Here is a 12,136-nt window from a genome sequence, read left to right on the forward strand (position 1 = left end):
ATAGCTTAGGGTCAGTCCAAACTGACTCACACGCACCTAACTATAGGATGCTGGGACAGTCATGAGATCTGAGTCTCAGTTTCCTCATCTATAAAAATGGAGAGGATACTTGGACAAAGTAAGCTGTGAAGGTGGTCACCATTGACAAAAGCGTAAGGATGCAAACCATAGACAAAGCTCTGTAGGAATGCAGTTTATTGGTATCCGAGAAGCCCTGTGGTGCAAGGGAGAGTCACAGGTTCTGGGTTTAGATTCCTCTTCTGATACTTAACCTTTATTGGCTTCTGTTTCCTTATCTGTTAAAAGGGGGAGAGGGGGATCAGAAGGCCTTTCTCAGCTCTAATCTCTTGAGTCTTTAGACCAGGGCTGGTCCTGGAGCCCCTGGCAAGCTTGAAAGTGTCTCTTGTTCCTGGGATGGGTGATCTTGTCTGAAGGCAGCCCTAGCCACCCCCAGTTCTATGGGTCATCCAATCCACACACCTTCCATTTTAAAGATGGAGAAACTGAGGCCCCACAAGGTTACACAAGCTGCTCGTGGGGTCCCACAGCTGCAGAATGAGGATTGGGATTTTGTTCCTTTGACTCCCAGATGGTCTCTCCCCTTTACTAAGAGGGTGGGGGCTGGGATTGGCTTTCAGAGAAAGGCCCTATCAGTGGGAGCAGTTTATGGGCGCCAGAACCTTGTATCTGGGCGCATGCACCAAGCCCAACACCCCACCCAGGAACCAGGCTGGGCCCAGGTTCAGGGTACAGAGCTGTGCGGGGAGGCCATAGCGGCGGCATGTGTACGGCCTCAGGTCAGCAGGAATCATAAACCAAGTTCCCAGCAATCCACTCTGCACCCCACAACCCACCCCCACTTCCCCCAGCCACTTAAAAATGCAAATCTGCCCAGTCAGTTCTAAACACTCCATCGACTTCCAGCTTTCGAAACGGTAAAAACAAATTTGCTTCCCACACGGTATCAGGGGGTGTGTTATTACTGAAGGGGGGGGGGGGATCAGCTCTTCTCCCCTCCCCCTCCCTCCTGCCACCCCTGGCTAAGGCCCAGGATTATAGACTCTTGGGAGTAGAGATAAGATAAGGCCCCTGATGGCTTTATTTCTTTATTATTTTACTTGGGTTTGGTCTTTACTTCCTGATGGAGGCAGCTCTGTGCCCTCCGCAAAGTGTCCCTGATATTTGGGGGGTGGGGGTGGCTGGACTGGAGACGGACCAGAACAGTGGGTAGGTAAAATAAACAAAAAAACTCACAACTAATCACATTGTGTGATAGTTAATTGGGGGTAGAGGGTGTTCAGTCCTATGATTTCACTGGTATCAAGAAGTCCCAGTTAGGAAACCCCCTCACAGGCTCCGATGGGCACTCAACGGGGAGCTTTGTCTGAGATGGAACCCTAGCATGGACATCAGAGGCTCTGGGGACCTCTGACAACCTTCTTGATAAGGTTAATTAAGGGCTGCCTGGTGGCTCAATGGGTAGAGCAGCAGCCCAGACTCAGAAAGATCTCAGTTCAGATATGGCCTCAGAGACTTACTAGCTGTGTGACCCTGAGCAGGTCAGTTGAACCTCTATCTGTCTCAGTTCTTCATCTGTAAAATGGGTCCACACTAGAGAAAGATATGGCAGATCACTGGCATCTTTGCCAGGGAGATCCCACGTCACGTAAAATCGTACTTGGTTGAACAACAACAAATTGAGGTTTAAAGAACAAGAACATTTTGCCCAAATTAATCATTCAAGCTTATGTCCCTGATGGACTTGATGTTCAGATCTGGAAAAGCATTTTATGACCCTTAAAATACAGGGAAAATAGGAGTTTTCTTTGACGTATTCTGACTAGGAGTGTAAGACACTTTCCTCAGTGTCATACTGTACAAGCAGCTGCTCTGAGCATTACTTAGAAGGCAGTTGCTGGCTCTGTCCACTGACTTCATCAGCCTCTCCGGGAAAAGGTTTACCTCTCTTTGTCCCTCCAAGCCTGAATCCCAGCTCCAGCTGTCTCCGATCCCTCCTCTTGCTTGTCCTGAGGGGAGGAGGGAGACTTCCTCTGCCTCCCTATAGCCCTACTGTGGATGGGGCTCAGACCCCACATCCAGGGGCCCAGGGGTCAGTGTGGTGTGAGAGGGAGGGGTAGATAGGGAGTGAGTCCTGCTGCTTCACAGCTTTGGGCGAGCACCGTCTTTCTGGTCCCTCTCATTTTCTCCCTCATCTCCATAAAATGATCCTTATCCCACTGGGAAGGGGTTAGCCCTGGAAAGTCAGGATGTTTGGCTGCCTTGTGAGATTGTGAGCTTCCTGTCATTAAAAGTGAGCGGGTAGAAGCTGAGTGACCCCTTTCGAGGATGTTTTAAAGGGATTCCTTGGCCAAGTGGGAGGCTGAGCAGCACGCCCATTCATGCCATTCTGTGCTCTGTGAGGTAGACCATCCCTGACATCCCATTTTGCTATTCGGGGTCCTTAGGACCCCCGTGTTTGTTGTGAGGTTCCTCAAAGACCACATAGCTTCTTCCTTTTCTCTGGGTGGGAGCTCGTGGCCCCTGAGCCTGACCTAAGGTGACCTTAGCCAGCCATTTCCCTTCCTCCACTGGTCAGGGCTTGGGGGAGGTAGAAAGTTCTCCCTTTCCTCCAGCCCCTAGTGCCACAGCTGCCTGAGCTGGCCCCTGGAGAGTCAGCCAGAGCTGGCTGTTTTTGCAGCAGTTTCTGACATCCATCACCCTCTGGACTAGGAAAGACCATTCCCCTGGTGCCCTTGGATAATTGACTGGGAAATGAGCCCTGGTTTCCCAGGCTCTGAGACACTCTCTGGTCTAGTTTCCAGAGCCTCTGCCTTTCCTCTATGATGACACACCTGGGCATTCATGAGAAGAGTTCAGAATAGACATGGGAGAAATAGGAGCCACTCCCCTTCTCTCGCCTCTTGTGCCTCTCTGCTCCTGCCTGTCCCGTCTCCACCTTCCCTTTCTCCTAAACGTCCTCCCTTCTCCCGTCTCTCAGCTTCCCTTTCTCCCACTTCTCCCCACTTTTCCCCTCTCCCTCTCTTCTCTCACAAGGTCTTCTCTTCCCCTTTTCCTTTTTAGCACAGCCCCTCCCTCAAAATTTTGAAGTTCATTCAAACTGAAAAAGAGAGACGAAACCATGTGGTATAGATTGAAAACAGGAGTCCTGGCCTCCCTGTGAGTAAGGGGGACAGGCTCCTCCCCCTCCCCCTACAGACGCCATCCAGCACCAGGAGACTAGCTGTTATTCCAGAGGCTTCCCACTCAGGAGCCCCACCAGTAAAGGCTGCTTATGTCTTAGAGGTCTGGTACAGGAGCTCAGTCATTTGGAGATCTCCCTTCCCCACTCCGAGGCAAGTCACCCAGTTCCAGGTGGAATGGCTGTTAGTAGCCTGGTAGCCACCATCTCCTGGGAAAATTCTATCTAAAAGCTTGCCCAGTAAGAGCTCATCCTTCAGAGAGGAGTGACCCACGGCTCTCCAAGTTAGCCCATTACACTCTGGGAGGGCTGATGGTTAGGGAGTAAGCTAAAATGTGCTGCTTTCAGCTTCTTCCCATTGCTTCTGGCCTTGCCTCCAGGGTCAGGTCTTTTCTGTCTTCCATGTGACATTTGTCATCCCCCTTCTTTTCCATGGGAAACTTCTCCAATTCCTTCCATTGATCCTCCTGTGGCCCGATCCCAGACCATGTATCTTGCTTTTCTCTCTCAGGACAATTTCTAGGTTACAGTGTGGTAACCCTCACATGCACCCCTTTCCTCCTCCCTTGAGTTATCTTTTTCCATATCTTGCCAAAGAATTTCATTCTCTATTTTCTCCTCCATCCCTTATTCATCTACTTTCTTCCCTTGCAGAATTTTAGTGTATATTGAAACTGGACTTTCACATAACCTCCTAAAACCTGCTGTTCTCAAATCAAGGTGCCTACAAGATGGCTCCCAGTTTTTCATCTGTTACTTGTTATTACAAACTCATATGATATGTATACTTATTGTGTATCTAAGTTATATTTTAATATATTTAACATCTACTGGTCATCCTGCCATTTAGGGGAGGGGGTGGGGGGGGGTAAGAGGTGAAAAATTGGAACAAGAGGTTTGGCAATTGTTAATGCTGTAAAGTTACCCATGTATATATCCTGTAAATTAAAGGCTATTAAATAAAAAAAAATATATAAAAAAAAAAAAAAAAAAAACTCATATGATAGAGTGGGCTCATCCTCTCATGCCCTGGAGTCCCAGGGACCAGTTCTTTGTGAATCAGAATCTGGTCCAAAATCCCACTTCCCTCTTTTAGTTCCTCTACCTTTTGAAGAATGAAATTCTCATAAGGAGAACCAAGAAATTATTAGCCACTCTGCTTTGGGTTCTACTAAAGTTCCAAGTAATTCAAGTCCCTCCATCACTGCCTTCTGTGTCAAGCTTGCAGTCAGGTTCCTAACCTCAGATCTCCCCTGCATAGTCTGTGCCAGTATAAGGATTATTTGTGACTTTGCCTCTGTTAGTCCTCACCTAACTGTTCTCCATATTGTTCCTGGCATTTGGATTCTGGATAGCCTTACTTGAGTGTATCTTATTGTACAATCTTCCTCCATGAGCCCATCCTGTTCCTCCTTACCTGTCCCATTCCTTTTGAATAAGGTAATTGTGTATGTGTGTATGTGTGTGTGTGTGTGTGTGTGTGTGTGTGTTCTGATCTATTGCTTCTGATTTCCTGCCTTGATTGGTATTTTGAGATAATAGGTCGCCATGACCACAAGTCCTCATTGACAAGTTTGAAAAGAGAAGGAGGTGGGTGCATGGGGATAAAGTAGGACCCCAGCTGGGACTGCCTTTCCTCCATCTTCTCCAGTTTGTTCCTTAAAAGACAGAGCTTGTTGTAGAGCTGAGGAAGTGCTTAGAACATAGAATGTTGACCTTGAAGGGCCCTTAGAACTTAGATTGTCAGAGCAGGGAGGGCTTGTAAGAGCACAGGATGTCAAAGCTGAGAAGACCCTTAGAACACAGAGTCTCAGGTTTGGGAGGACCCTTAGAACCCAGAATATCAGGATTTGGAGGGCCCTTGAAACACAGGTGTCAGGACTGGGATATGGAAGAAGACTTCAGTTATTCTGTCCACACAGGGGAGGATATTGAGGTCCAGGAGGAGCAGTGATTTGCAGTAACTCAGGAGAGAATCAGTAGCAATTCTGAGATCAGAGAGTCTCCTGACTTGCATCATAAGGTGGCATCTATTTCTTACCTTGGACTTGAGATAATGAAGTAAAAGCCATTGGTGTAACAGTGAAGAAGCAGAAACTAGCCTCTGATGCTCCCTTAGCGTGGGAGGATCTCTCCCCCTAAGGACCCGACCAGATGAGTCCTTATTCTGATCACAAGCCGTAGAACTAGGAAGGGTGCTCTCTCCCTAGTCCCTGTAGCCATCTAGCCCGCCTTGCCAGGACCAGTGGCCTAATTCCTTCTGCCATTATTCACCAGGATATTGCTTCCTTTCCTCTAGGGAAGAACAGCGAGAGAGCTTCATATTCAGCCTTTGGGAGAGACCCTGGGATGCCTGGACTCAGCCAGGTAAGTAACAGGAGAAGAAACAATAGCTCCAAGTCGTTTGGCTGATGGATGTGGAGATAGGCCTTCTCTTAGGGGGTGGGCTGCCCTGAGCCTCACAGAATGAGAGGAAAATGATTTGAAAATCGGGATCCGGGCTCATAGGCTGGGCTGTCACCTTTATTCCCTCCCCCCCGCCCCAAGTTTCAAGGCAGGGGGAGCTGAAGCAGGTGGTGGCTTGGGATGGTCTGAGGGGAGGGATCCAACTCTGCTGCCTCTTGTAGAAAGCCCAGCCTCCTTCCTCTTGGGGCCTGTCATCTTCAGTTTCCCAACTACTAGAAACAGCCTGGATTAAGGTTTTCCAGGACTTTGGGGAAGGGGAGAAGGACAATAACTCCTATTTTCTGGATTCTTCTAAAGAATTGAGCGTTCCATTATGGAGCTTGAAATAGAACCAAGGGAGTGGGGGTGAGAGGGTCACTGGGGGGACTAGAGAGCTGCTCAAGCTTGGACAAGGAAGATGAGTTTGCCAGATTTCTAAAAGGGCATCCTCAAAGCAGTTCGCCACACATGGAAGATAGGATGTGATTGTGGAAAGGATATTAGCTCATCTGCTGGGAAGAACCTATCAATGGACATAGAATATCAGGGCTGGAAGGGCCCTTAGAACATAGGATGTCAGAGCTGGGAAGGAATCTTAGAACAGAGGACATCAGAGCTGAAAGCATCCTTAGAACACAGGCTGTCAGGGCTGGGAGGGCCTTTAAAACAAAGAATATCAGAGCTGAGAGCGTCTTAGAACACAGGATGTCAGAGCTGGGAGGGTTCTTAGCTCCTAGAACAAAGAGTGTTGAAGTTAGAAGAAGCCTTACCAGAGAGAACCAAATATTAGAACTGAAAATGGCCACTGAGCAGTGAAGGGGAAGACAGGATTCTTGGAGATTTGAAAGTGGGCGGATGAGGGGGGAGGGTGTAAGGGCTTGTCCAGTGGCCCCTCCTTGGGCTGTTCCTCCTAGCCCAGCCTTCCTCCCTGTCTGCTTGGCTCTTTGCAGGGTGTGGTTTTGGGTAGCTCTTTCTCTCCCTCTTTCCCTTTTTTAAAAAAGCCCATGTTTTAATTTTGCACAAATTTGTCATAATTTCCTCTTCTCTGAACGGAGAATGTTTCCTTTTGCTACACCAGCTGCGCTGGCTCCGGGGCCGGCCGCGGTGAATTTAATTTACCACCGAAGCTGTGAAAATAGCAGCGGGACAGGTGCCAAAGGCCCACGAGGGGGGATTTTTTATTTTTAATGTTGTCATTTGGCAGAGGTTTGAATTTGGGGGCTGGGGAAGGACTGGATAGCAGGGAGATCTTCTCCCTTCCCCCCAAAAAAAAGGGCTGGGAAGGTGCCTTGGTCCCACTTCAGAAGCTGGACCCATGGGCTTTCATGTTCATGATCTTTTGCATTTGCCCAGAACATCATTATTTATATTATTATTTGTAGTAGTAACAAACATAATAATCATTCTTATTTTAAGGCTTAGCAGATAGCCTGCCTTTCACATAGCCTCACATCGTGACCCAACCCAACTCACTTAACCCCTCAGTTTTCTGAGTAACTAAGACTCTTAAGTTTCTTTTCTTCTCTCCCTCCACTCCCCTCCTTGCATGTAAAAATAGTTTTAACCTTCTTTTTTCAAAATTTTGAGTTCCAAATTCTGTCTCTCCCTCCCTCCCTTGAGAAGGCAGACAATTTGACATAGCTCATACATGTGTAATAAAACAGTAAGTTTCAAAGAAGTTGCCCGCCGGCGTTGGTAGAAGGAACGTCCTCGCTCTGGAGTTCCCTGGACTTAATAAAAAGTCCCTGCCCCTAACAGCCGTACTGATAAATAAGTACAGGTGGGAAGGCAAAATGGGATCAAGCACTAGGCTTGGTCACCATGATCCAAGTTCCAATCTTCACCCCCTTCCCCAAATGACCCGGGTGCTTTTTGCAGGTCAATGTCGAGCCTCAGCAACTCCTGAGACCCCCAAACTTGGAATTAGAGTGTCTGCTGCCATCTTGGCACTTAGGGATAAAGAGGGCATTTGTGTGACCTTGGGTCTCAATTCCCCGGGTTGGATCAGACGGCCTCGGGGGTCCCTTCTTGTTCTAGAGCTTTGAGCCAGGATTATGGATCTGCTCTGTGGGAGGGAGCTCCCACACTGGGAGTTCTCATTGAATGAAATTAGTAATCTTTTCAGTATTCCTGTAACTAGGCAGCAACATGGCTTATTGTAGAGAGGGTCAGAACTGTAGCCCCACGCCCCACCCCATTCCCTCCTCATGCTTGGGAACACGGCTCTGCCATTTAGCATCTGGGGCCGCTCTCTGAAGCCTCAGTTTGCCCAGCTATAAAATAAGGAGGCTGAACCAGATCAGGCCTCCTGCACTTCTTTTGATTGACAGATTCCTTGGGCGTCAGTCAGCCTGGTGAAACCCACGGACCTCTTCTCAGAATCATGGTTTTAAATGCATAAAATAAAATAATAGTAGACTTCGTTTCTATATAGCATTTTAAGGATTATAATAAAATGCTATCTTCTTATTTCATTTCCTTAGAGGGAGCCAGGGCAAGTATTTAATGTTCTGTAAGTGCTCATACAGACTTTAAAGTGATGCGAAAGGGTTTATTATTATTATACACCCCATCATATGGATGAAAAAACTGAGAGTTGGGGAAGAATTATAATTTGCCCTGGCTCTTAGGGCTTGCATTCAAACTCCTACCTCGTGGCTCCTGTTTCCATATCTTTTCCAGTGTTCCCACCTATAGTGTTTCTTTCAAATGCTGATGAAAATGGTATCCTCCCCTTCTGAACTACTGCCCAGGCAGAACCCAGAATGTTGAAGTGACTGACCAAGACTACTCAGCAATGAAGTGATGAACCTGCTTCTTGGTTCAGGCTTAGGAACGTTCTCGAGCAACATCTGCTACTTCCCTTCCTGGGAGTCTCAGTGACACCTCTAGGGCCTTTTTCTTTTTGGGGAGGCTGTTCAGTCACATTGAGCACAATCTGATCTCCAGTCCCAGAGCACTATGTGGTACTGTCCCCCAGAGTCTGGAATCCAGCCTTAGGTGCCTCCCTAGGAGGCCTCAGGCCTTTTTAGCTTTTTAGCTTGTAGAATGATAACTGCTCATTTCAGCTTACATAGTGTTCTCTTCAGACTGTTATTCAGTCATTTTCAGTTGGGTCTGACTCTTCCTGATCCCATTAGGGATTTTCTTTGCAAAGATACTGGGCTGGTTTGCCATTTCCTTCTCCAGCTCATTTTACAGATGAGGAAACTGAGGCAAACCAGGTGAAGTGATTTCCCCAGACTAGAGTGTTAGGGAGTGTCTGAGGATGGATTTCAGTTCAGGTCTTCCTGACTCCAGGCCTAGCCAGCACTGTGTCTACTGAGCCACTCAGCTGCCCCAATTCCACTTTAAACTGAAGGAAACCATGCTCCCGAGGAGGCCCTGTCATAGAACAGCAGAGTTGAGGGACCTTTAAGACAGAGACTCTCAGAGCTGCAAATGGACTGATGGGGGTTTGTGCCAGGGCTTCCCCAGCTTCATTCTTGCTCACAGGACCACGTCCTTCTTAGTTATGGAGCATCCTGGCCCTCTGGGGAGACTTGTCAGTGTGAGAGAGAAAAGCCTCTCATTTTCTAGATGAGACGGGGCTTCCTCCAAGAGCAGTCCCTGAATCGCAGACAGAGACCCTGCTTGGGAATTGGGCATCCCTCTAGCTCTCCAGCTCCTCCTCCAGGAGCCCGCGTTCATTGAGGCAGTTTGTGTGGGCTTGGCAGGTGGGCTTGTGCCATGGTCCTCAACTGGGCTAGAGAGACTGGACTGGGGCTGCCCTGGAGAGTGGGGGTGGGGGGACTGGGGTCTCGGCATCTCTGAGAACTTATGGCTCTTGTTCCTTGCAGGCTGGCTTCCTGCCTAGTGAGCTGGGAATCAACAGCCCGAGCACGCTGTCCCCCACAGGGGTCAAGGGAGGCTCACAGTATTACTCGTATCCCAACAACCCTCGACGGAGGGCGGCCGACAGCAACCTTGGTGAGTGCTATTGGGGGGCACGGGTGAATGGTCCTACTCTGTAATCTCCCAGACAACACACTTTTCCTGAGTTCTTGTACATAGCCCAGAGTACTGGGGCATGGGAAGAAAGGAGTCTCTTACCTTAGAGGAAGACGTTAGAGACCCTCAGGACATATATTATAGAATAGAGGAGCTGGGTGAGCCCTCAGAACATATGCCTGTTGGATGAGAACGGCCATAGAACTGGGGTTGGGACTGGACCTGAGATCTCATTGTACAAGGGACTCCTGGTTAAAAAACAAAACAAAGCAAAACTCCCTCTACCTGCTGAAGTCATCTGCACCTTCTCTGTAACTTCAACTTTTAGGACTTCTTCTAGCATTCCCGAGAGTATCAAGAAGTTAAATGACTTGCCCAGTGTCCCAAAATCAGGCTGTTGTCCAAGGCAGGTTCTGCCCTCACTGCCGGCTAGGATGCAGTGTCAGTCAGGGCATCAGTGAGCATTCATCCAGCCCCAATAGTACGCAATACTAGGAATGTGAAGACCATCATCCAGCAATCTCTACCCATAAGGACTTCGCTAACAGGGGAGACAACTTGGACACATATAAGCACATACAAAGTGAATCTGGGGTGAGAAGGGACATTAGCAAAAGTAAGGAAAGGCCCCTTGTTTAAGATGAGTCTTAAAAGCTTTTTTTCTTTTCAAAATACATGCAAAGATAGTTTCCAGCATACCCCCTTGCAAAACGCTGTCCCCCAAATTTTTCTCCCTCCTTCTCTTTCTTCCCTAGATGGCAAGTAATTCAATATAGGATATGCAGTTTTATTGCGCTTCACGGGAAAAATCAGATTAAAAAGAAAAAACAGACAACAAAAAACAGGACAATACTATGTTGTGGTCCACATTCAGTCCCCACAATCCTTTCTTGGGATGCAGATGACTCTCCATCACAAGTCTATTGGAATTTGCCTGAATCACTTCTTGAACCGAGTTTCAGAAGGGAGAGGTAGAGGGAGGGCAGCCAGGTGTGAAGGAACGGGCACTACAGAGGTGGGCAGGTGGGCAATGAGGCTCATGTGTGAGGCACAGCATGGTACCCCTGGAGGGTAGAGGGTGTGGAGGGGATAATTAAGGCTAGATGAGTAGAACTGGGCAGATTGTAAGAGGTTTCAGTGCCCTTGGATCCCAAAGGTTGTAGGAAGCTGCTGATAGAGAGGTGGTCTGGTCAGCCCCAGGCTTTGGGAGAATGGCTTTGTGTAGCAGTAGGCAAGCCGACTCAAAGGCTATTTTGGAAATTAGACGAATTCAGACACTTGCTAAATGGGTGACCCAAGGCAAGGCATCCAACCTCTGACTCTGTTTCCTCATCTGTAAAATGAGGTGACAGTACTAGTTATGTCCCAGGGTTATTACGAAGATGCAACAAGATCATTCGCAAGCTGTAGAGTACTGTACAGAGGCCCTGTTAGTACTGTTTACCAATATATTCCTTATAGAAAACCATCCTTTAAAAGAAAGAATATAAAATAAAAGATGAGGTGGAAAAGGCAGTTTGACAAAAACTAACCCAGCAGCAGGCATTCACTCTGTTCCTGCCCTGTGCCGGGAAGCATGCTGGATGCCAATACACATAAAAATAAAATGATTCCTGCCTCAAAAAGGTTTTCTTTGATCATGGGAGACAACAAGTAATAACACAAATGTAACAGAGTAATGGTGAGGAGGAAGGCAGAAGCAATTGGGAGGAATCAGGAAAAGTGTCGTGGCAAAGGTGGAACTTGAGGCAAGTGTGTGCAGGGATCCACACCCATTGTCCCTCTGCAAAAAAGGGAGGAATCACGTATTCATGCTCAGCCTAATTATAGCACATTCATTTTGATTTTTCTTTTTAGTCTTTAATTTATTGATGGTAACAGCTGATATTTGTATAGATTTACAAAGTATTTTTTGAATACAGGTATATTTGTACGAGCCTCATAACAGTTCTCAGTTAAGTATTACAGGTGATGTTAGCTTCATTTTGTTGTTGTTCCTGACCCCATTGGGAGTTTTCTTTTTTTCTGTTTTTATTTTTGCTGAGGCAGTTGGGATTAAGTGACTTGCCCAGGGTCACACAGCCAGGAAGTGTTATGGGTCTGAGGCAGGATTTGAACTCAGGTCCTCCTGACTTCGGGGCTGGCGCTCTATCCACTGAGCCAGATAGCTGCCCCCTTGGGAGTTTTCTTGGCAGAGATACTAGAATGGTTTGCCATTTCCTTCTCCAGTTCATTTGACAAATGAAGAAACTGAGGCAAACAGCAAGTGGCTCATCCCTTGTCCCCACTAGTACAGCATGTGCTAGTCTCTGGGATAGAGATAACGCTATCTCTTTGCTGTCAGCAGACATTCATTAGCACCTAACTGAGATATGGTCCCTCCCCTCCTGGGGCTTCCCTTCTCATAGGGGAGACACAGACTAATGCACTGAAGCTTCCACTACAATCCCCCGGGTGATCTGATATGTTGGAGAAAGGCTGAATCTAGAGTCAGGAACACTT

At 47.7% G+C, this 12,136-nt stretch overlaps 1 protein-coding gene across 9 annotated transcripts in view; it reads left to right on the forward strand.

The window, feature by feature from the left end:
- The window catches only part of TCF3 (transcription factor 3), a 94,497-nt gene that overhangs the window by 53,008 nt on the left and 29,353 nt on the right, over positions 1-12,136 (forward strand). For all 9 annotated transcript variants that reach the window (XM_031948143.1, XM_031948142.1, XM_031948145.1 and 6 more), the window contains 2 exons: positions 5,499-5,566; positions 9,484-9,613. In XM_031948143.1, coding sequence (XP_031804003.1) covers positions 5,499-5,566; positions 9,484-9,613 — 198 coding nt within the window. The remainder of the gene's footprint in view (positions 1-5,498; positions 5,567-9,483; positions 9,614-12,136) is intronic.

The sequence above is a fragment of the Sarcophilus harrisii genome, chromosome 1 (assembly GCF_902635505.1).
Source record: "Sarcophilus harrisii chromosome 1, mSarHar1.11, whole genome shotgun sequence".
NCBI lineage: Eukaryota > Metazoa > Chordata > Mammalia > Dasyuromorphia > Dasyuridae > Sarcophilus > Sarcophilus harrisii.